Genomic DNA, 22,271 nt, shown 5'->3' with positions numbered 1-22,271 from the left:
CGGTGCTGGGAAATACAGCGTCTCGTTGGCATGCTCGGGAGCTGATGTGCCTGGTGCCACGGATACGCAGGCGAGTCCCACTGCCCCTCCCCATAGCCCAGTGCCCATTCCGCAGCCTGGCTCCCCCTGCCTGGAGCTGCGCCTGCCCCATCCCACAAGCCCGTTACCTTCTGGTGGCTCCAGGCCTTTGGGACCAGACGGCTGGAAGCCCCCCAGGGCCCACTCGATCATCTGCTTGTTCTGGATCTCCACCGCTTTGGAAGTGTCTGTCTCGTCGTTCTCGGGGCATGCTGGGAAGATCTTCCCCGCTCTGCTGCTGGCCACCTGCACAGCGAGCCCCAGGGTCAGGCCAGTCGCCCACAGCCCAAGAGGGGCCTCCCCTGCCCCTTAGCAAGCCACCGCCACTGCCCTGAGCGGGCTGCAGGCGCCCTGACGAGCAGCGCAGGAGGTGGCGGGGGGCAGAGGAAGCAGTTGCCCACGAAGATAACTGCAGGTCTAACTCCAGGACCCATAGCACTGCCTAGCTGAATGGATGGGACCGAGGCCAGGGGGCCCTTCCCTGCCCGGCAGTCTCTCTCCGGCCCCCATCGCCGAGCGTCTGAGCGCCTCGCCCTCCGTAATGCGTTCACCCCCCTCGGGCGCCCAGAGACCCTGCGGGACCGGCCCGCGGTCACACTCCTGCAGTCTGGGCCAAGCCAAGGCTCATGGGAGGATGGGCACAGGGACTGCAAGGGGCCCCCTCTCCGGCTGCTCTGACCTGCAGGACCTCGTAGATGGCTTTGCGGTACATCGGCTGCTTGTTGTACGTGGCCTGGTGGAAGGCGTTGGAGAAGGAGCTGAGTGGCAGGAGCTTCTCCACACAGACCTGTGGGGGCAGAGATGGGGGCTGTGAGAGGAGGGCACCCCTCCGCCAGGGCAGGCCCGAGAACTGCCAGCCCGCAGCCCGGACGGCGCCTGGCGCTGCCACTTACCACGGAAAACTTGCCATCTCCGAACCACATGACCCAGCGAGTGCCCTCGGCTGCTCGGCTCCGCCCAGTCATCCACCAGGACACAATCCGGCCAGGCCACCAGGAGAATCCACGCAGCTTCCCCCACACCAGCTCGCCGATCCCGAAGCCTCGGCCATCCTGCCAGCCCGGGGAGCAGATGGAGCGTCAGAGAGTGGGCCCCCCCCAGTCAGAAACAGAGCTGGGCCTGCCCGGGGAGGGGCAAAGCAGGGGGCTGGACACGGGGAAAGAGGAACAGTGGGGATGCGGGGGTCAGGCAAGTGGGGGGGGAACAGGAATGGGCAGGGATGAGAGACACACGTGTAGGGCAGTAGAGGGAGCTGGGGATGGGCGAGGTCAGGGGAGGAGTGCCGGGATGCAGAGCGGCCAGAAGGAAGGTGTATAAGGGAGGACGGGGGAGAGGCAGAGGTGGGGGAAGAGAGGCTGGGGGAGGGGAGGTGTGCAGGGGAGGACGGGGGGAGGCAGAGGCTGGGGGAGGGGAGGTGTGCAGGGGAGGACGGGGGGGAGGCAGAGGCTGGGGGAGGGGAGTTGTGCAGGAGAGGATGGGAGGCACAAGATAGTGGAAGGGGAGAGGTGTGCAGGGGAAGACGGGGGGGGAGGCGGGAGGGGAGGTGTGCAGGGGAGGACGGGGGGAGAGGAGGTGTGCAGGGGAGGACGGGGGGAGGCGGGAGGGGAGGTGTGCAGGGGAGGACGGGGGGGAGGCAGAGGCTGGGGGAGGAGAGGTGTGCAGGAGAGGATGGGGGAGGCACAAAATAGTGGAAGGGGAGAGGTGTGCAGGGGAGGACGGGAGGGGGGGAGGCGGGAGGGGAGGTGTGCAGGGGAGGACGGGGGGCAGAGGCTGGGGGAGGGGAGTTGTGCAGGAGAGGATGGGGGAGAGGAGGCACAAGATAGTGGAAGGGGAGAGGTGTGCAGGGGAAGACAGGGGGGAGGCACAGGGTGGGGGAAGGGAGGTGTGCAGAGAAGGCTGGGGGAGGGGAGGCGTGCGGGGAGAGGCACAGTGTGGTGGAGAGGTGATGTACAGGGAAGGATGGGGGAGAGAAAGATGGGGAGGGGAGGTGTGCAGAGAAGAATGGGGGATGGGAGGGTGAGGTGTGCAGGGGAGGACGGGGAAGAGGCACAGGGTGGAGGAGGGCAGGTGTGTAGGGTGGGGGAATGGTGGTGTGCAGAGAAGGATGGGGGAGGGGAGGAGCAGGGAAGGATGGGGGAGGGGAAATGTGCAGGGTGGGGGAGGGGAGGTGTGCAGAGAAGGGTGGGGGAGGGGTGCAGGGAAGGACGGGGAGGGGAGGTGCAGGGTGGGGGAGGGGAGGCGTGGAGGGGAAATGTGCAGGGTGAGGGAGGGGAGGATGGGGGAGGGGAGGAGCAGGGGGAGGGAGGGGTGCAGGGAAGGACGGGGGAGGGGAGGCATGCAGAGAAGGGTGGGGGAGGTGTGCAGGGAAGGAGGGGGAGGGGAGGTGCAGGGTGGGGAGGAGCAGGGGGAGGGAGGGGTGCAGTGAAGGACGGGGGCAGGGAAGTGCAGGGGAGAAGCCTGGGTGGCAGCAGGGATCTGGGGTGGCTAAGGTCCCAGAGCGTGGCATGGGTGCTCTGGTGTGGCTGGGTTCCCAACGGTGCGCCCCACATCTGCCCCCAGCAACACTGCATGCGGCGGAGCTCACCTCGTACTCCGGCTCGTCATCAGCTGACTTGGACGTGCTCTTGTCCACGGCGTCGGCCACCACTGGCTCAGGCGTGGTGGCCACGTTGGGCGAGGCGGGGTCTGTGGGCTGCTGCGAGGCGGGCGGGCTGGCCTCCTCCTCCTTCTGGGGCTCTGCCCGTGGGCTCTCCTCCACCACGTTCATGACGGCAATGACTTTGGCCTTCTTCTCAGCCTGCAGAGAGAGCAGACGAGGAGTCAGGGCTGCCTGCTGCGTCCCGGGAGGAGGGACCCCCCAAAAGCCGGCAGTGGGCAGGGAAGGGGCCACCAAGTGCCAGATCCCCCTCAGGGACTGCTTGGCTCAGCCAGCAATCAGGTGGGCCCTGTTGGGGCTGGCAGGGCCCGGGACCCCCAGTGCCCAGCAGCAATGAAGCTCCGTCCTGGACTCTCCCGCTGTGGGGCTCAGTTCGGCAAAGGCCCCTCGGGGGCCCAGCATGACCCTGGGCCTTAACCCAGCAGCTGCGCACCCGTGGGAGCATGGCATGGCAGGCTGCAACACTTGGCCTGGGGGGTGCCCATGGTGGGGCACTCTGTGTGGAGCCCTCTAGGGAATGGGGGGCTCCCCTCTCGGAGGAGACAGCCAGGTCAGTCAGGCAGCTTGTGGTGGCCCCAGGAGGGGAATGTATGACTGGACGTGCCCCTTTCTGCCGTCAGAGGGGCCGGGCCCCTCTCCAGGGGATGCAGGGTCTAGTCCAGGGCCGCAGCGCTGCCCAGGCGGGTGGGGGGAGAGCACCATGCCCCGTGCTGCCCGGCAGGGAATCTCCCCAGCCTGCTACGGCTGGAGTGGAGGGGGACAGAGGGCTCAGGTGTGAGAGAGAGGGCAGGGCCCCGAAAGTCCTTCTCCTGGGAGGGGAGCCAGTCCCCAGGGCAGCGGGGAATGAGGGATGCCAGCGCTCCTCGGGTGATGCCCAGCCAAAGGGCCAGGGCCCCCCTCAGAGCAGCACTGCGTGAGCACAGCCACCGTCGCCTGTCGGGGTCAGGAACCCCCTGCCCCAGACTGCTCCATGCTGGTCTCCGGAGCGGGTGGCGCAGTGCCAGGCCGAGGAGCCCGGGGACGGCTTTCCCCACCCCAAAAGGAAGTGCCAGGCCCCTGGAGACACAGAATCACCGGCCTCCTTCCCCAAACACCATGCGAAGGGTGGCGCTGCACTGGCGGTGCTGACGGGGACCAGGAATGCTGTGCCAATGGTACTGAGGGGCACCCCGGGCCTGCCAGGACCTAGGTCTGCTCTCATCAGCCATTATGCAAAACAACTAGGGCACAAGCCTGTACCCAGCACCGCCCCCGCAGAGCCCTGCCCTGAGCAGTGACTGCCCCACTCCCCCCGTCCCCTCCCATGTGGTGTGGGGTGCAGCCTGGGAGAGGGCAGCACTGGGACCCCTCAGAGCCGCACTGGGAGGATGGAGAGGAGCTCTGGGGGCTGCACTCCCCCCACAAACCAACCCTGCAATCAGGTGTGCAGGGAATAGCCGGGAGAGCTCTCAGCCCCGGGATCAGGGATTGGCGAGGGAGAGACCCCTGTCATCCAGAGCAGTAACAGCATCAGCATTTACCAAGGGCCTACCCCCCACACTGGGACAAGCCGGCCTCAAACTCTTCCAGCCAACTCTGCTTTCTACCCCCCCCCAGCCCCTCTCGCCCCAGCCGCACACCTGAGCACAATGGGGCAGCGTTCTCCACAACCCTGCAGAGTAGCGGGGAGCCCACCAAGCCCTGGCTTCTCATGCTCCAGCCCTAGACACCGCCATCCTCACAGCACTTCCTGCCTCGCTAACCAGACGGAACGAGGGAGGCACATGCAGGCTTCTAGGAACGGTGACTCCCACGCTCTGGCAGCTCGCCCGCCCCAAGCCAGCGAGTCCCTTCACCCAGGGCTGGGAGGTGAGCTCCAGGCCCTACAGGGCGGGCTCTCCGCGCCCGGCGCCTTAGAAAAGGCAGAGCTATGAACATGCGGGGCTCAAAGGTCCAGTGATCCGGGGGATTTGTAAGTGGATCGCAGGCCCTGGGGCCCTCTACAGCAGGGTGGGGCAGGGCATTCTGCGAATTGCAGCCCAGCTGTCACCCAGAGCATGCCTGGTGTACAGCATCCCCCTGCCAGCCGCAGTCATCGAACTTGGGATGAGGAATTAGAAGCTTCGAAGAGCCAGAGCGCGGTGAGCGGCTGCTTCGGACCTTGCCCAGCCCCGGACCAGGCTGGAGGCAAAGGCTCTGGGCAGCAGGGCTCACATGTGGACTCACTGGCGCAACAGCTCAGACGTGGGATTCTTTACTGCTGGGCTGGCTCATGGCCAGTAATGCTCACAGTCATGCCATGTTTGCCAGGAGCTGGGAATGGGCGACAGGGGCTGGATCACTGGACGATTCCCTGTTCTGTTCATTCCCTCTGGGGCACCTGGCATTGGCCACTGTCGGTAGACAGGACACTGGGCTAGCTGGACCTTTGGTCCGACCCAGTCTGGCTGTTCTTATGTTCTTATCTGGGCCAGGGAGCTGGCTAAGCAAACCTCAAGCTTATGGCCTGGGAGGGGAGGGGTCAGGGAGGAATCCTGGCCAGGTGCATTATGGGCCTTCCCCCAAACCTAAAGCTTCAGGTAGTAGGTGCTGCGAGGACCGTGTGTTCCTGAGGGAGGATGGCAGTGAACAGCGAGGGGCTGGCCCATTCCGAGAGCCTGGCCCAGAGCCGGCAAAGCTGGGCGGCCCCTGCAGGCTCCCAGGCCTACGGGCCGTGCGGACCCCATTCCACGCGGCTGCACAAAGCCGGGGAGCCTGGCGTGGATACGGCGGGAGGGCGATCTGCCCAGCAGTGGCAGGCGCGTGGCTGGGATCCCACCCCCAGGAACGGGTGCTGCCCCACTCCTATCAGCAGGGGGCCCCAACGGAGCTGAGAGGGGACACCCCCAGCTGCCCCCTCCGGTGAATTTTGTCCCTGGCCGGCAGCGCGGGGGATGCGAAGGAGCTGGCTCTGCGGCTGCGTTCCCTGTAAGCTGCACGGCTGGGAGAGGTTCCAGTGCCGTGCAGTTGATTAGCAGAGCCACGCACCTCCAGCCGGCAGCATGTGGTCAGGTGCCCCCCTCCCCCACTGCCTTGCAGCCACGCCGCTCCTGGGACCCTCCTGCTGGCTGTGCAGAGTGGGGCAGGGGGAGAAAGGAGGGTGCTGATGTCAGGATGCCCCCGTCTTCCTCCCCAGGCCCTGTACCCCAGCTACACAGAGCAGGTAGAAGGGACAGGGTGTCAACCAGTAACACCCAGGGAAACGGAGTCCCACCCCCTCCACATGCAAAGCATTGAAACTCCACAGAAAACAAGAAAACCCCCCACTTTGTCACACAGGGCTCAGGACTCACAGCAGCTCTGAGGTCTGAACAAGCCTTCGGGTGAGTGAGTGCCTTAAAGAGACAGCACTCGGTCTCTCAGAGACTTCCCCGGCAGCCCCCGCCCAAGTTGTTACTTCTTGGTACTTCCTGCAATGCACATATATTCTCTGTGATTTTATTCTTTCAAGTGTGTTGTTCTGGTCTCTGCATTTCATCATTTTTACTTCTCTCTTACACTTAAATTAATTCTTTGAGCAGTGAATTCTACAATGCCGACCCTGTCCTGGCTGGAGTGATTTTAAACAAATCTGTCTGATAGCTAGGTGTTTTGTTCTACTGGTGGGGCACATCCACACATACCTCGGGGAACAGAACAACATTTATTCCGCACATGGATGGAAAAACATAGCGTTAACGTTTCTCCCCGGTGCCAGAGAGGAGGGGTGGGGGTGGCCGGGGGAACAGTGTTGCCACACTACCAGGCCTTTCGTACTGCGCAGCCAGCCAGTCAAACTCTGCTGCTGGAGGCGGTGTGGGGCCAGGCCGGGGCAACACAACCCAGGCATCGGACTGAAGCGAAGAGCCCAGCCCTGCAGCCAGGGAGCTGCTGGAGCAGGGGGCAGGGGGCGTGGGAGCACAGACAAGCACCAATCCTGCCCCACAATTCAACGTTGTGGCCCAGGATCAGATCTGGCAAGGCCCATCCCCCCTGCACCGACTCCAGCCCCTAAACCGTTGCCAGGGTCACCTCCCCCCCAGCCTCACAATTCCACTCCACACCCCCAGCTTCCCAACACCAACCCCACCTCCTGGCCCCCCCCTTGGCCTCCAGGCCAGCCCCTGACTCTAATCACACCCTGTCCACTGCTTGTTACAGCCCCCATCCCACTGCTCACCCAAGTCCCACACACTCAGCGCATGGCCCCAACCCTGCAGACACACAGTTCTGGTCCCCACTTCTCCCTTCTGCCTCCTCAACCATACCACTGCTTGCCTGTCCCAGGACCCACCGCCCTCTGGCTCATTTCCATTGCTAGCTCCACTCACCCCACAAGCTCCCTGCAGGTATGAGGAACAGTTATTATCTGAACGGCGTAGGCTGGGTGCAGCTGCCAGATTTCCAGCCCCCTGTTCTCTGGCGACAGTGGAGGGATTTTTACCGTGTAACACTGTCAAAGTTGGGAGGGTGCCAAGCCAGCGCAGCCTGGCGTAATGGTTTGGTAAATCCCGGCACCGAGCAGGTGTGGCTTGGACATGGCAAGGGCAGGCTGGTGAGAATGGAAGGCCAGCTGAGCTACACCGCGCCCTATGTTTCAGTCGGCAATGCATGCGGCCCCCTAGGATTCCTGTTACACCCCATCTCCCAGCTTCATTGCTGTGACTGACGTTAGTGGGAGCAGCCCGTGGCAAGAGAAACGGAGACCAGCAGCAAGGCGAGGCCTTTCTCCTCAGGTAAGAAACCGGTGAATGACCAACGAGCGTGGAAAATTCCCATCATTAACAGCTTCTCAGTCAACAACCCAAGTAAATATTGCGTCTAGTTCTGTCGCTTCTCCGCAGGTCTGCTCCCGCTCGCGTGCCAGCTGACACCGTTCAGGGTAAGCTCACGAAATGGTTGACACAAGTTTTTTAGTCTTCACACCCCTCCCACCCCGAGCTTGAAAATCCAAGCGATGCCCCGCCTACCAGTACACCTCCTCAGGAACAGCCCACTCACATCCCCCTTGTATCATCCCCATGGCAACAGCCTACCCCCATCAGCCCCCAGCCACAGCCTACTCACCCCACTCGATTATTTCCATGGCAACAACCTACCCCCCCCCCCCATCAGCCCCTGGCAACATCCTACTCACCCCCCCCGCCCACTATCAGTGCCACACACCCCCTCAGCCTCACTGTGGCAAGTCTCTTCCCTCCTCTGTGCCGCCCCGGCCAAGGGGGCAGAGCTGGGCCGGGGTGTTTGCACAGCGCTCTGTAAGGAGCCCTGTGGCTGCCGCCCAGAGGAGGGGTGCAGCCGAGCAGCCCCCGGCTGCCAGCCCAGGAGCTGGGGAAGCTGGCAGCTGGTAGGGAGGGGGGTGTGCGCCCGGGACTGTCACGGCGGCTCTCGGCCTGACACAAGGCGCCTCCTAATTAGATGTTTACAGTGCGTCCTGCAGCAAGTAAGCAGCTGCCAAACCCCCTTGGAAGGAGGCGGCCTGCTACCCTGGGCCAGCAGGGGAAGAGCATGGCAGTGAAAAGGCACCAGCTACCAACTGCTGGGAGGCAACTGAGCCAGAGGCCATCGGCCCCCCAGCACCCCCTGGGATTGCCCCCCCAGGCTAGCCGCAGGCCGAGTGTTCACCAGCAACCACCCCTCCTCTGGACGGCTAGGGCCCTGGTGCTCAGGGGAAGGAGCCCCAGAGGGAGAGGCAGATCCCCGGCTAGCAGCAGGAGAAGGGCTGGGGGGGGGGGGGGGGGGCACGTGCCAGGAAAAGTATTTCAAGAACCCTGGGAAAATGGCCCAAAGCAAAGAGAGGCTTTGAAGAGAGAGAATGAAAAAGCCCCTCGGGCTGCGCACAGTCCCCTGGCCAGGCGCTGAAATCCGCGTCTCGGCTGAGAGAGAACCCCTGAACGAGGCTGCGCGGACGCAGCCAGAGCCACGTGGGCCCCCCAGAGCAGCCCCCCAGAGAGGGGCGTGGGAGCTGTCAGGGGGCGCTGGCCTCGCTCTGACTGAATGCCCTTGTTAAGGACCCAGGCGGATGGAGAAACATGGTCAGGGCTGCAGCCCCATCCTCGGTGTCCCTGAACCTCTGACTGCTAGAAGCTGGGACTAGGTGATGGGATGGATCACTCTTCTGTTCATTCCCACTGAAGCCCCTGGCATTGGCCACTGTGGGATGACAGGACACTGGGCTAGATGGACCATTGGCTGACCCAACGTGGCCGTTCTTATGTTCTGATCCAGCTGAAGATGGCTCCCCAGAGACACCCCCTCCAGTCCATTCCTTGGGGTCTCTGCCATCACTGGCCTCAGGCACGGACATGACCGAGCGCAGGACCGAGCCTGCGGAAGGCTAAGCCGTTTCTCGTCCTGGGGCGTGAGACTGAGGAGCCAGGGATGTCTCTGGCGGTCTCTGCGGCGAGGTGGTGTACTCGGGGCGCTGTCCGCAGGCGTTGGGGCTGACGCGGGAAATCCAAAACCCTCAGACTAACCTACCAGCATAACGAGCAAATCGAACTCGCTAATTCCGAACAGTACGAGTTGAGGGAAGCTCCCTCAAACGAGCATTCTAAGATTGCGCCAACAACTGTCCATGGCACTCTGAAGGCACCCAGAGGGGTTGGCCCTGCCCCCTCATACCCACATGCAGCAGTGGGGCTGACGGGCATCGCGGAGGGGAAAACGTTCTCCGATAAGGTGCACAAGGTGAGTGCGCACCGGCAGTGGAACAGACACGGGGTGTCTCCGGCAGAAGGGCGGAGAGTGCTGGCAGGGGACGGGTCCAGCCGCGGGTTGGGGAGTTATCTGCTGGGGAAGGGCTGGGAGCCCCATTACAAGGGAAGTTTGAAACCAGACGGCACCTGCCCTGTGAGGGCCCCTGGCATGGGGCGCAGACGGGTCTCTCCAGCCTGCGGATTTATGGCTCCCCCCCCTAGGTCTGCCTCAGGCCCCTCGAGCCGACTGCCTGGCTCAAACCACTGTGCAGCATGGACAGACATCTACAGCTCCTCCTGACGTGGGAGGGGAAAGCAGAACCTGTTCCCAGGACTCCCAGCCTTTCCTCCCTTTGCCACAGCCCCTGTAGCAGGGCCGCCAGCTCTGCTAGCACCCGCTGTGTGCCACAAATGCACCAGGGTGCTGCTCTTCCCTCCCAACGGCGGGATCTCACATCCCTGCCCCCCCAAGCCGCTGTTCCAGCCTCCTTAGCGCCCACCTCAGCCACTCCGCCCCACGCTCTGCCCCTCCTTCCTTATCAGACTGTCTCTCTTACCGCATTGCCCTGTCCCCTCTGCGGTGCCAACGGGCCAGGCTCAACCCTGCCTTGGCTGGCCCACAGGGCAACTCCACCCTCTCCTCCTGAATCCCGCCCCAAAACCCACCCTCTGCCAGGACCCCTACAGTCCGGCTGCCTGAGCGAGTTTGTTCCTTTCCCTGCAGAGAGGTGTGGTTCGGGGCGGGAGGGGTCAGGACACTGGAGCCGGGTCCTGAGGGGACAGGGCGAGCTGTGTCATTAGAATTACACTAGGAAAGCTAGCCAGCCACCCCCATCGCTGTGGGGAACGTTCCCCCACCCCTTAGGGATCAGCGCTGCCTAGCCCTTCTGCACAGCAGCGAATGCCCCTTCCTTCACCCATCGTCCTACATTTCACAGGCTCCGAGAGCGCCCAGCACTACCGCGATCTAAACAAACAACCACCGTCCTCGTCACCAGGTTGCAGCTGGCCACGCTCTGCGCCGGGTGGGGGCTCACTCCCAGCGGCTCCCCGGCAGTCCCTCTGCCGCTCAGTCTCATCCAGGCTTCTCGGGGTCTCTAGCCCCATTGCCAGCTTAGGCTCCCTTTGCTGCCCCCTCCCCTCTTGGCCTTTCTCAGCTCGAGAGCAGCTGCGTTTTGGGTAGCCCCGGGGGTCCCCCTGCCCTGCCATGCTTCTGGGAAGAGACCAACAAGGGGAAGAGCATCTCCAGGCCCTGACTCGCCACCCTAGTGAGCCAGGCTTTAAACTAGGTTCAAAGGGGCAGGTCACGAAAGCCTATGGGTAGGTGCACAAAAGGTGACTAACATGTGGGAGTGGGATGAAAAATTACACTAGGGGCGTAGAAGCAACAAGAGGGGAAACAGTGAGGGAATCGGCTCAACAGCTTAGATGTCTATACACAAATGCAAGGAGTACGATGCGTAGACAGGAAGGACTGGCGGTTTTAGTGTCTGAACTAAATAATGACTTAGCTGGCATCCCTGAGACTTGGTGGGATAACTCTGATGTCTGGAATACTGGTACCCAGCTGTACAGCTTGTGCAGGAGGGACAGGCAGGGGAAAAAGGGAGGTGATGTTGCATTATACATCAAGAATATATATCCTTGTTCTGAGATCCAGACGGCTGTCAGAGGCAGACCATCTAAAAGCCTTTGGCTACAGACAAAAGGGGGAATCAAACAGGGACAACATCAGAGAAGGGTCTACTACAGACCCCAAGTCAGGAAGAGGAGGTGGATGAGGCATTTCTAGAACAAATAAGAGAAATATCCAAAGCCAAGACCTGGAAGCAACGGGGGACTATCACTACCCAGACATCTGCTGGAAAAGTGATACAGCAAAACACGTTTCCAGTAAGTTCTTGGAATGGATTAGAGACAACTTTTTGTTTCAGAAAGTGGAGATGGGCGGCAGCCATTTTAGACTTGAATCTGACCAACAGGGAGGAGTTGGTTGTGAATCTGAAGGTGGAAGGCCCTTTGGGTGAAAGTGATCACGAAAGGCCAGATTTCATGAGTCTAAGGAAAGAAAGAAGTGAAAGCAGTGGAATAAGAAGAATGGACTTTGAAAAAAGCAGGCTTTAACACACCCCGAGAACTGACAGGTAAAATCCCCCTGGGAAGACAATCTAAGGGCTGAAGGAGTTGAGGAGAGCTGGCAGTTTCTCAAGGAGACAATATTAAAAGCACAACTGCAAACTATCCCAATGCGAAGGAATTATAGAATGAGTAAGGGGACACTATCGCTCCAACAGGAGCTCTTTAACGACCTGAAAATCAAAAAGGAATCCCATAAAAATAGAAACATGGATGAATTACTAAGGAGGAGTACAAAAGAACCACACAAGCACGAAGGGACAAAATCAGAAAGGCTAAGGCACAAAATGAGTGATACTGAGCAAGGATGGGGGATGCGGTAGACATGGTATCTTGATTTTAGTAAGGCTTTTGACCCTTTCCCACATGATAGTCTCATAAGCAAGTAGGGAAATGTGGTCTAGATGAAATTACTATAAAGTGGTTGCACAACCGGTTGAAAGTTGTTACTCAAAACAGTAGTTATTAATGGTTTGCTGTCAAACTGGGAGGGCGTATCTAGTGGAGTCCTGCAGGGGTCAGTCCTGGGTCTGGTACTATTTAATAGTTTCATAAATGATTTGGATAATGGAGTGGAGAGGATGCTTATAAAATTTGCAGAGAACACCAACCTGGGAGGGGTGCAAGTACGCTGATCAAAATTCAAAAGGACCTTGATAAATTGGAGAATTGGTCTGAAATCAACAAGATTATATTCAATACAGACAAGTGTGAAGTACTACACTTAGGAAGGCAAAATCAAATGCACAATTACAAAATGGGAAATTACCGGCTAGGCGGTAGAACTGCTGAGACTAATCTGGGGGTTATAATGGACCACAAATTGAATATGACTCAACAATGTGATGCAGCCGCGAAAAAGCCTAACATCATCCCGGGGTGCATTAACAGGAGTGTCAGATGTGAGACACGGGAGGTGACTGTCCCGCTCTGCTCGGCACTGAGTACTGTGTCCAATGCTGGATGCTGCACATTGGGAAAGATGTGGACAAATTGGAAAGAGTCCAGGGGAGAGTAACACAAATGATTAAACCTGCCTGTGAGGAATGGTTACAAAGCTTGGGCATGTTTAGTCTTGAGAAAAGAAGACTGAGGGGACCTGTTAACAGTCTTCAAATCTGCTCAGGGCTGTTCTACGGAGAACGGTGATCGGTTGCTCTCCATGTCCCCTGAAGGTACTTGCATGTAGAAATGGGCTTAATCTGTAGCAAGGGAGATTTAGGTTAGAGATTAGGAAAACCTGTCTGCCAGGGTATTTAAGCTGTGGAAGGCTGTAGAAACCTCACCACTGGTGGTTTTTAAGAACAAGTTGGGCAAACCCCTGTCAGGGCTGGTCTAGGTTTACTTGGTCCTGCCTCAGCCCAGGGGGCTGGACTAGACAACCTCAGGAGGCCCTTCCAGCCCTGCGTAGCTATGATTCGAACCTCCTCACATCTCGCTGGATTCTCTTGTTCTGGCCTCACCGGGGTCTGCTGTTCCTCTCCGTTTAATCACATCAGCCTGTTTTAGTCACATGCTGTTTCCTCTTCTAGAGCATTAAAGAGGAAGTTCAATCAGAGGGCTGGACTGAGGGCCTCAGCTACTGGCCCCCTTCCCCAACTCAGCACACGGTTACTCCCAGGCCTTCAGCGGCTCTCTGAGGGCAGACAGAGTCTCTATCTCCGTTCATCACCAGGCCACCTCCTTCAGACAGCATCCTGCTGCTTCAGACAACCAGAAACCCGCAGCAGGGCTGTCCCCTTGCACCCACATTCTCCCGCGTCTCCTACATGCTGATCCTTAGCCTTTGCCATCTCTTCCTATGCAGGTCCTGTCCCAAGAACCCTTAGAATCATAGAATATTAGGGTTCTAAGAGACCTCAGTAGGTCACCTAGTCCAACTCCCTGCTCAAAGCAGGACCAATCCCCAACTAAATCATCCCAGCCAGGGCTTTGTCAAGCCTGACCTTAAAAACCTCCAAGGAAGGAGATTCCACTACCTCCCTAGGTAACCCATTCCAGTGCTTCACCACTCTCCTAGTGAAATAGTGTTTCCTAATAACCAACCTAAACCTCCCCCCTTGTTCTGTCATCTACCAACAACGGAGAACAGCCGAGATACATTCTCTTTGGAACCCCCCTTATCATAGAATCATAGAATATCAGGGTTGGAAGGGACCTCAAGAGGTCATCTAGTCCAACCAATTGCTTCAGGTAGGTGAAGGCTGCTATCAAATCCCTCTCACTCTTCTCTTCTGCAGACTAAATAACCCCAATTCCCTTAGCCTCTCCTTGTAAGACATGTGCCCCAGCCCTCTCATCATTTTCATTGTCCTCCGCTGGACTCTCTCCAATTTGTCCACATCCCTTCTGTAGTGGGGGGACCAAAACTGCACACAATACTCCAGGTGTGGCCTCACCAGTGCTGAATCGAGGGGAATAATCACTTCCCGCAATCTGCTGGCAATGCTCCTACCAATACAGCCCAATATGCCGTTGGCCTTCCTGGCAACAAGGGCACACCGCTGATTCATATCTAGCTTCTCGTCCATTGTAATTCCCGGGTCCTTTTCTGCAGAACTGTTGCTTAGCCAGTCGGTCCCCAACCTGTAGCCATGCGTGGGATTCTTCTTTCCTAGGTGCAGAACTCGGCATTTGTCCTAGTTGAACCTCATCAGATTTCTTTTGGCCCAATCCTCCAATGTGTCTAGGTCACTCTGGACCCTATCCCTAACCCCCAGCGTATCTACCTCTCCCCCCAGCTTACTGTCATCTGCCAACTTGCTGAGGGTGCAATTAATCCCATTATCCAGATCAGTAATGAAGATATTGACCAAAACCGGCCCCAGGACCGACCCCTGGGGCACTCCACTTGATACCAGCTGCCAACTAGACATTGAGCCCGACGATCTAGCCAGCTTTCTATCTACCTTATAGTCCATTCATCCAATCCATACTTTTTTAACTTGCTGGCAAGAATACTGTGGGAGTCTGTATCAAAAGCTTTGCTAAGGTCAAGATATATCGCATCTACCACTTTCCCCATATCCACAGGGCCAGTTATCTCCTCATAGAAGGCAATCAGGTTGGTCAGGCATGACTTGCCCTTGGTGAATCCATGTTGACTGTTCCTGATCACCTTCCTCTCCTCCAAGTGCTTCAAAATGGATTCCTTGAGGACCTGCTCCATGATTTTGCCGGGGACTGACGTGAGGCTGACTGGTCTGTAGTACCCCGGGTTCTCCTTCTTCCCTTTTTCAAATATGGCTATTGGCTCTCTCTACAGAGCACCAGACCTAACCCTGAGTTCCCGACTGCAACAGGGGATATAGTCAGTCTGTGCCCACGACGCACGCCCAGCACTTTGTCACGGAAAGGGCTGACAGAGCCTGGCGCTGGCCTTCGATTCCAGCCAACACAAACAGATTCGGAGCAGGGCTGGGATCTGAGCCCTACCTGGGCTGAGAGCTGACTGGGGCTTTCTGGTTATCGGGCGTCCGCTGACCTGCAAACGAGGCAGCCCGAGCCCCCTTGACCCGATTCCCAGAACTGCCCGTGGCGTGAAGCCCAGTCCAAGGCAGCGGCCCGGTCACGCCACATACCTGCATTCCGAGCGACACCCAGACCGGAAAGCAGCTGGGTGGAACATCGCTGGGCCCAGTGCCCCCGCATGGCTGTATCTGGGGTGTGGACAGTCACTCGTGGGGCTTTGGGACAAGAGGAGTTGCTCCCCCCAGCCCCGAGCTCCGTGCTGTGCATGGGAGATGGGCTCCGAACGACTGTCAAACCCCACAGGTGACTGGCTGAGCCCCTCCGCAGGCAGCAAACCGGCTTGGTGCTTCCCTACAGAGACAAGCCAGGAGGGGAGAAGCCTGCAGGGCCAGCGTGCCCTGATCTCTCCCAGCCCCTCCTGACAGAGGGCAGCACAACATGCAGTCCCCCTCGAATTCTGCTAATGTATGTCCTGGTCTGCAGCCCCCAACCGGCTCAGGTGCGGGACAGGAAAACAAACCCACAGCATTGGCCAGGAGGTGTCAGAGCTGCAGACCCATGGCCAGTGCCTCCCAGGAGCAGGGCAGCACCAATGGTTCATGAACACTGAGTGCCCAACACCTCGGCACCACCAGCCATCTGTCCTTCCCTCCTGGAGTTCCTCAGAGCCCCACTCCTCCCTGGTCCCTCTGGATTTGCTACCAAGGGGGGTTGGGTAGTTGGTGCTCCAGCTGCCCCTCCCGACATGCTGCCGTTCTCCTTCAGGCTCTCCCATTCTCCTTCCCGCCCACACCCGGCCATTCTCCTTCAGGCTCTCCCGTTCTCCTTCCCGCCCACACCCGGCCATTCTCCTTCAGGCTCTCCCATTCTCCTTCCCGCCCACACCCGGCCATTCTCCTTCAGGCTCTCCCGTTCTCCTTCCCGCCCACACCCGGCCATTCTCCTTCAGGCTCTCCCACTCTCCTTCCCGCCCACACCTGGACATTCTCCTTCAGGCTCTCCTGTTCTCCTTCCCGCCCACACCCGGCCATTCTCCTTCAGGCTCTCCCGTTCTCCTTCCCGCCCACACCCGGCCATTCTCCTTCAGGCTCTCCCGTTCTCCTTCCCGATCACACCCGGCCGTTCTCTTTCAGGCTCTCCTGTTCTCCTTCCCGCCCACACCCGGCCATTCTCCTTCAGGCTCTCCCGCTGCCCCTCCCACCCACACACAGCCATTCTCCATCAAGATCTCCCGCTGTTCCTTCCCGCCCACACCCGGCCGTTCTCCATCAGCCTCCCCCGCTCACACCCATCAGTCAGACCCAGCTGTTCTCTATCAGGCTCCCCTGTTATGCTGGTCAGTCAGACCCAGTCATTTTCCATCAAGCCTTGATCCTCTGCACACACCTATCAGTCAGACCTGACTTTTCTCCTTCCGCTCCTCCACCTGTCAGTCAGAGCCAACCATTCTCCATCCTTCCTCCCCACCTCCTTACGTACCCATCAGTCATTCTCCATCGGTCTCCCTCCCCACAGATCTGGCTGTTCTTCATCAGCACCCTCCCCCCCAGTCTAGGCAGCCAAGACTCTTACTAGGAATCTGAACAAATTGTTTAAATGAATCCCTCAGCAAGCACGAGGCAGGACTGCAGGCAGGGGTGGCCAAGAACAACTAAAGCAGTGATACTCAGTGGTTCAGGAGCCAAATTAGTGATTTGCTGAATTCATGGTTTCATTTACTATCGTTCAATATATTCATATTTAAATAGTATGATGGGAAATATTTGTGTGTGTGTGTGTGTGTGTGTGTATGTGTGTGTGTGTATTAGTCTCCCAGCAAAATGACTGACAAAGTATTATTATTTTATCAGCTACAATTGGTTAGTACCATAGTAAAAGCATCCTGATTGGTTAATAATTAAGTCACACTCTGTTTTAATATGTGCTGCAAAGAGCCACAGTGCGTGTGTGTGCGTGCGTGTGCGCGCGCGTCCGTCCGTCCCCGTCCCCCTGGCGGTTGAGGGGGAAACATGTGTTTACAGGGGAAGCGAAGGCAGCTATGAAAACGGAATCCTGACAATGGCAATGGTCCATTACCACATTGAAATGGTAGAATTATCAATAACAGCAGACTCCCTACCTGCCTTGGCACCTCTCCTTCCCCTCTCCTCTCCACCCCCGCAGCAGCAGAAGAGTTTGGGGGTTGGAGGGGGTTGGGGCACAGGATAGGGTGAGGCAAGCTCTGGGCAGCGCTTACCTGGGGGCTCCCCAGAAGCAGCAACATCGTTCCCTGCAGGCACCGCCCCCGCGGCTCCCATTGGTCATGGTTCCCAGCCAATGGAAGCTGCAAAGCCAGCGCTCTGGGCGGAGGCAGCGTGCAGAGCTGCCTGGCCACGCCTCTCCGTAGCAGCTGAGCAAGGGGGATGTCACCGCTTCCAGGGAGCCCCCCAGGCTCACCCCATCCCAGACCCCCAACCCCACACCCAAACTCTGCTGCTGGGGGCACTGTGGCCCGAGACTGCCTCAGCACGGCTGCTGCAGAAGTCACGGAAAGTCATGGAATCCATGACCTCCAGGACAAACTCGCAGCCTTAATTATCAATAATAATGCAAAAAAAGGTACAAGCGTTCAATAAATATTTCTGTTCTGTATTTGGAAAAACCGATGATGCAGTCTCATCGTATCATGATGATAACACTTGTTCCACTACTATCTCTGGAGAACGTTAAACAGCAGACATTTTTAAGCCAGCAGGTCAAGATAACTTGCATCCAAGTGTTTTAAAGGACCTGGCTAAGGAAATCGCTGGATCATTAATGTTGATTTTTAGTAAGTCTCAGAGCCCTGGGGATGTTCCAGTCTAGTGTTGTGCCAATATTTTAAAGTGTAAATGGGACATCTGGATAATTACAGGCTGGTCAGCCTGGGTAAGAAAATGGAGCGACTGATGCGGGGACTTGACTAATAAAGAATTAAAGGAGGGTAACATAATTAATACCAATCAACATGGATTTACATTAAACTAACAATATCTTTTTGATGAGATTACAAGTTTGGTTGATAAAGTTAATGTTGATGTAATACACAGATTTCTGTAAGGCATTGAACTTGGTACTGTATGACATTTTGATTAAAAAACGAAAATGATACAAAATGAACATGGCACACATTCATTGGAGCAAAAGTTGGCTAACGGATAGGCCTCAAAATGTAACGGTAAATGGGAAACTATTATCAATCGGGTGTGTTTCTAGCGGGGTCCCACAGGAAGGGATTTCTGGCCTTATGTTATTTAACATTTTTATCAATGACCTGGAAGTAAACATCATAAAGCTTACAGATGACACAAAAACTGGGGGAGTAGAAAATAACGAAGAGGATGGGTCACTGATCCAGAACATTCTGGATCACTTGGCACGCTGGGCGCAAGCAAACAATGTCGTTTAATATGGCTACATGGAAACGTCTACACCCCTATACAAAGAATGATGGCCAAGCTTGCAGGATGGAGACTATCTTAGGAAGCAGTGACAGTAAAAAAGATTTTGGGGGGGGGGGGGGGAGAGAAGAGGTGCTCTCGGCATGATGCTGTAGCCAAAAAAGCCAATGTGACCCTTGGATTCATAAAAAGAGGAATCTCAAGTAGGAGCAGAGAGGTTTTTACACCTCTGCATTTGGCACTGGTGCGACCACTGCTGGAATCCTGTGCCCAGTTCTGGTGCCCACAATTCAAGAAAGATGCTGATAAATTGGCGAGGGGTCAGAGAAGAGCCATGAGATTGCTTAAAGCAGCGGTTCTCAAACTGGGGTCCGGGAGGGTACTCCAGAGGGTCTGCGAGTCATGTCCGGGGCTGCTGATCAACTCCTCCCGCTCCGTCCCAGCACCTCCTGCGCACCGTGGAAGAGCTGTTCAGTGGCATGCAGGAGGCGCTGGGAGGGAGGGGGAGGAGTGGGGGTGGAGCCTTTGGGGAAGGGGTGGAATGGGGGCGGGGCCTGAAAAAAGTGGGGGTCCTCAGGTTGCTAAGGTTTGTTACAGGATTAGAAAACCTGCCGTACAGTGATCAAGCCAAGGAGCTCAATCTAGTGCGTTTAACACAGAGCAGGTGAAGAGGTGACTGGACCACAATCCAGAAGTACCTCCACGGGGAACAAAGATTTGATAATGAGCGCTGCAATCTAGCCGAGGAAGGTCCGACACCATCCAATGGCTGGAAGTTGAAGCCAAACAAATTCAGACTGGAAAGAAGGTGAACATTATGAACAGGGAGAGTAACTAACCCATGGAACAATTTCCCACGGGCCGGGCCGGGGTGGATTCTCCATCACTGACATTTTGAAATCAGGACAAGGTGTTTGTAGCCGCGGCTCTAGGCATTAGTGGGGGGCCGGTCTCTGCCCTGCAGCTCAGAGGATCACAATGGTCCCTCTGGCCTTGGAAACTCGGACTATTCACTTCCCCGAGAACATGCGCCCCCCCCAACACGTGCACCCCCCCAGGGGATCAGCACCCGCCAAAAAGCACACACTGCCCCTCCACTGGGGATATCCCCCCCCCAAAAAAACACACACACTCCCAGCACCTCACCCCCCCCCGGGAATGCCCCTTAAAAAAACCCCACTCCCCCCTGCCAGGGGATGCTTCCCCCCCCCGGGGGAGCCTCTCTGCATGCTCCCAAGGCACAGCCCCCCCCGGGATGTGCCCCCCCCTCGCCGCCCTGCAGCACAGCTCCGCCAGGGCCCGCCCCCCCGCGCTAACTCCGCTCTGCACAGGGCGAACTTTGCAGCGAGCCTGGCCGGGGGCCCGCGCAGCCGCCCTGCCCGGAGCCCCGCGGCGAGCAGAGCCTTCCGCTGGGAGCGCGGCGCCCGCCCGCCCGCTCCCCCGCCCGCGCCCCCGGCCCCGGCCCCGCTCCGGAGGGACCTACCCGTGCGGCCAGGTGCGCGCGGGGCCGGGCAGGTGCGCGGGGGCCGGTGCAGGGCCGGGGGCGAGCGGGGGCCACGCTGCACAGGGTCTTTGTCTGGGACGGCGGGTCACATGATCCCGCTGGATTGACTGGTTGGCTGCGAGGGGCGGGGGGCGGGTGGTCTTGCACACGCTGGCGGGGAGCCAGGGCTGTCTGGCTGCACCGGGGGGCCGGCCCCGGCCCCCCGGCCCGTCTGCACTGCGGGGAGAGCCCGGGCTCGGGCCGGGTTCGCCGCCGCCCAGGCCGGAGCCGAGCCGAGAGCAGAAAGGGAGAGAGGCGCAGCATCGCTTCCAGCCGGGCTCCGGCTCCGGCTCCGGCTCGTCTGGACGTTACAGCCCTGCAGGAGCAGGCAGGAAATTCCCGGCCCCTTGTTCTGCCATCAGCTGGCCTGAGGCTCCCAAGAAAGATTGCAAGGGACACGGGCTGCTAGGCGGAACCACGTCTCACGGCCGGGTAGCTACCCCTCCTGCCGACCAGGAGAACACAACCGCTCGCACACTCCACACACGCGAGTCGTGCCAGACTAGGGGCAGACTACCAGAACCGCTGGCTGGTGAGAGACAACGGTGCACAGGTGCTACAAGATGGGCCTGGGGGTTAGAACCGCCGGGTTCTGGTCTCAGCTCTTCCCGACTGCCTGTGTGACCCCGGGGGCAAGTCGCTGAACCAGGCTATGGCTTGGGTTTCCCATCTCATGGGGACCGCACTCACCAAGCACATCTCGCCGGAGGGGCTGTAAGGGGTGCAGATCCTCCCAGGGAAGAGGCTAGAGAAAGGTTACAGCATTACTGTCTACACTACGTAACAGGGCTGTGTTCAAGCCCCACAGTACAGTGAAAACAGAAGACACTGCTGAGCCTGGTTCGCCCTGGTCTCCCCTGTCTGGCCAACAGCACCAGCTAGCCTGAGTCTGCACCAGTGTCTCAGATACAATCAAATGGAATGCAGGCGTGTGTGTGTGTGTGTGTGTGTACACACATGTGCTCTCATCCCCCCAGCCCAAGACAGGGACCCGTGGGAGAGCTGGGAGAGGGAAAGGGGGTGACTATGCCGGCATGTGAACACTTGCACCCAGTCACTTCTGTGTCAACATGAGTGTGCCTGTGCTACCCGTGCGGGTGTCATAGAACCAGAGGGTTAGAAGGGACCGCAAGGGTCACCTAGTCTAACCCCCCCCAGCCAAGACACAGGATTTGATGTGTCTAAACCATCCCAGGCAGATGGCTCCAGCCTCCTTTTGAAAACCTCCAGGGAAGGAGCTTCCCTGACCTCCCTAGGTGTCCGTTCCGCGGTCGTACTGTTCTTACCATCCCGATGTATACGTTACCGATTGCTGTGTTTGCACTGTGTGTTACCTGTCGCTGGGTGTGTGTGCGTAGTTCAGTCAGGTAATCATGTGGCTCTTGACACTATAGCAAATGTGATGCTGAAACAGCTCTGAACTTGACCACATCCCGGAAGCCCTTCAACTGTTATTGCACCCTAACGCTCCAGTTCAGACACCTCCCTGAGATGTGGGCAAATGGACACTGCTCCACTCACAAGCCAAGACGCTCTGCAGCCACGTATCTGAGAGGCACCTGTGTCAGCCAGCAGCTGCCAGCATGTCTGCAGCATCCTCCGTAGGAGAACGCTCCTGCCATGTAATGCAGACTACGGATTGGTGAAACGCTCCATGGAAAGGGTTAAATGGAGAGGGCCTTGCCCAAAGCCCCCCCCCCCCCCCCCCCAAGGCCAGTCACACCCACTGCACTGGGGCAGTGGTTAAGGGGACAGTGTGGGGTCAGCCCTCTCTTTTGTCTGGATGCGGACTGGCAGAGAAGCTGGCTTCTGCGGGACACTGAATCTTTGTGCAGCTGGACAAAAGAGGGCAAATGCACAGAGCCGCTGGCAGTGCGCCTGTGTTAGTGCTGAGAACTGGCCCAGCGGTGAGCTCACCAGGTGAGAGTCGGGACTCCACAATGCACCAACCGTGCCTACAGTAGACGTCTGAACCACTAGTCATAGTAAACCCCTGTAAAAACCCACGCGCTTGTGCCCAGCATCCACGCGGGAGACAGAGTTCTCAACAGTTTCAGTTGCAATGGACCTATGGGTACAGTCCCAGCACAACCCCCAGAAGGATTCTGGGAGATTTTCCACGGCCACTGCTGTACTCTGGGACAGTAGGACGAAGACTAGTTGAACCGGTTCAGCTTGTGTACTTACACACTGGCACCGCTCCGGTTCAGCTTGTGACCGTTCTCAGCCAATTCTTATTGCCGCCGAGCCTAGTCCGCTCTAACCAGTTAGTC

At 58.3% G+C, this 22,271-nt stretch overlaps 1 protein-coding gene across 7 annotated transcripts in view; it reads right to left on the bottom strand.

Moving 5' to 3' along the window:
- DNMT3A (DNA methyltransferase 3 alpha) overlaps window positions 1-22,271 on the bottom strand; it is a 198,245-nt gene that overhangs the window by 43,263 nt on the left and 132,711 nt on the right. For all 7 annotated transcript variants that reach the window (XM_065587345.1, XM_065587344.1, XM_065587346.1 and 4 more), the window contains 4 exons: window positions 2,663-2,875; window positions 972-1,130; window positions 758-865; window positions 168-324 (listed from right to left, as the gene is read on the bottom strand). In XM_065587345.1, coding sequence (XP_065443417.1) covers window positions 168-324; window positions 758-865; window positions 972-1,130; window positions 2,663-2,875 — 637 coding nt within the window. The remainder of the gene's footprint in view (window positions 1-167; window positions 325-757; window positions 866-971; window positions 1,131-2,662; window positions 2,876-22,271) is intronic.

Source organism: Chrysemys picta, chromosome 3 (assembly GCF_011386835.1).
Source record: "Chrysemys picta bellii isolate R12L10 chromosome 3, ASM1138683v2, whole genome shotgun sequence".
Taxonomy (NCBI): domain Eukaryota; kingdom Metazoa; phylum Chordata; order Testudines; family Emydidae; genus Chrysemys; species Chrysemys picta.
This window is presented reverse-complemented; position numbering and strand designations above follow the sequence as displayed.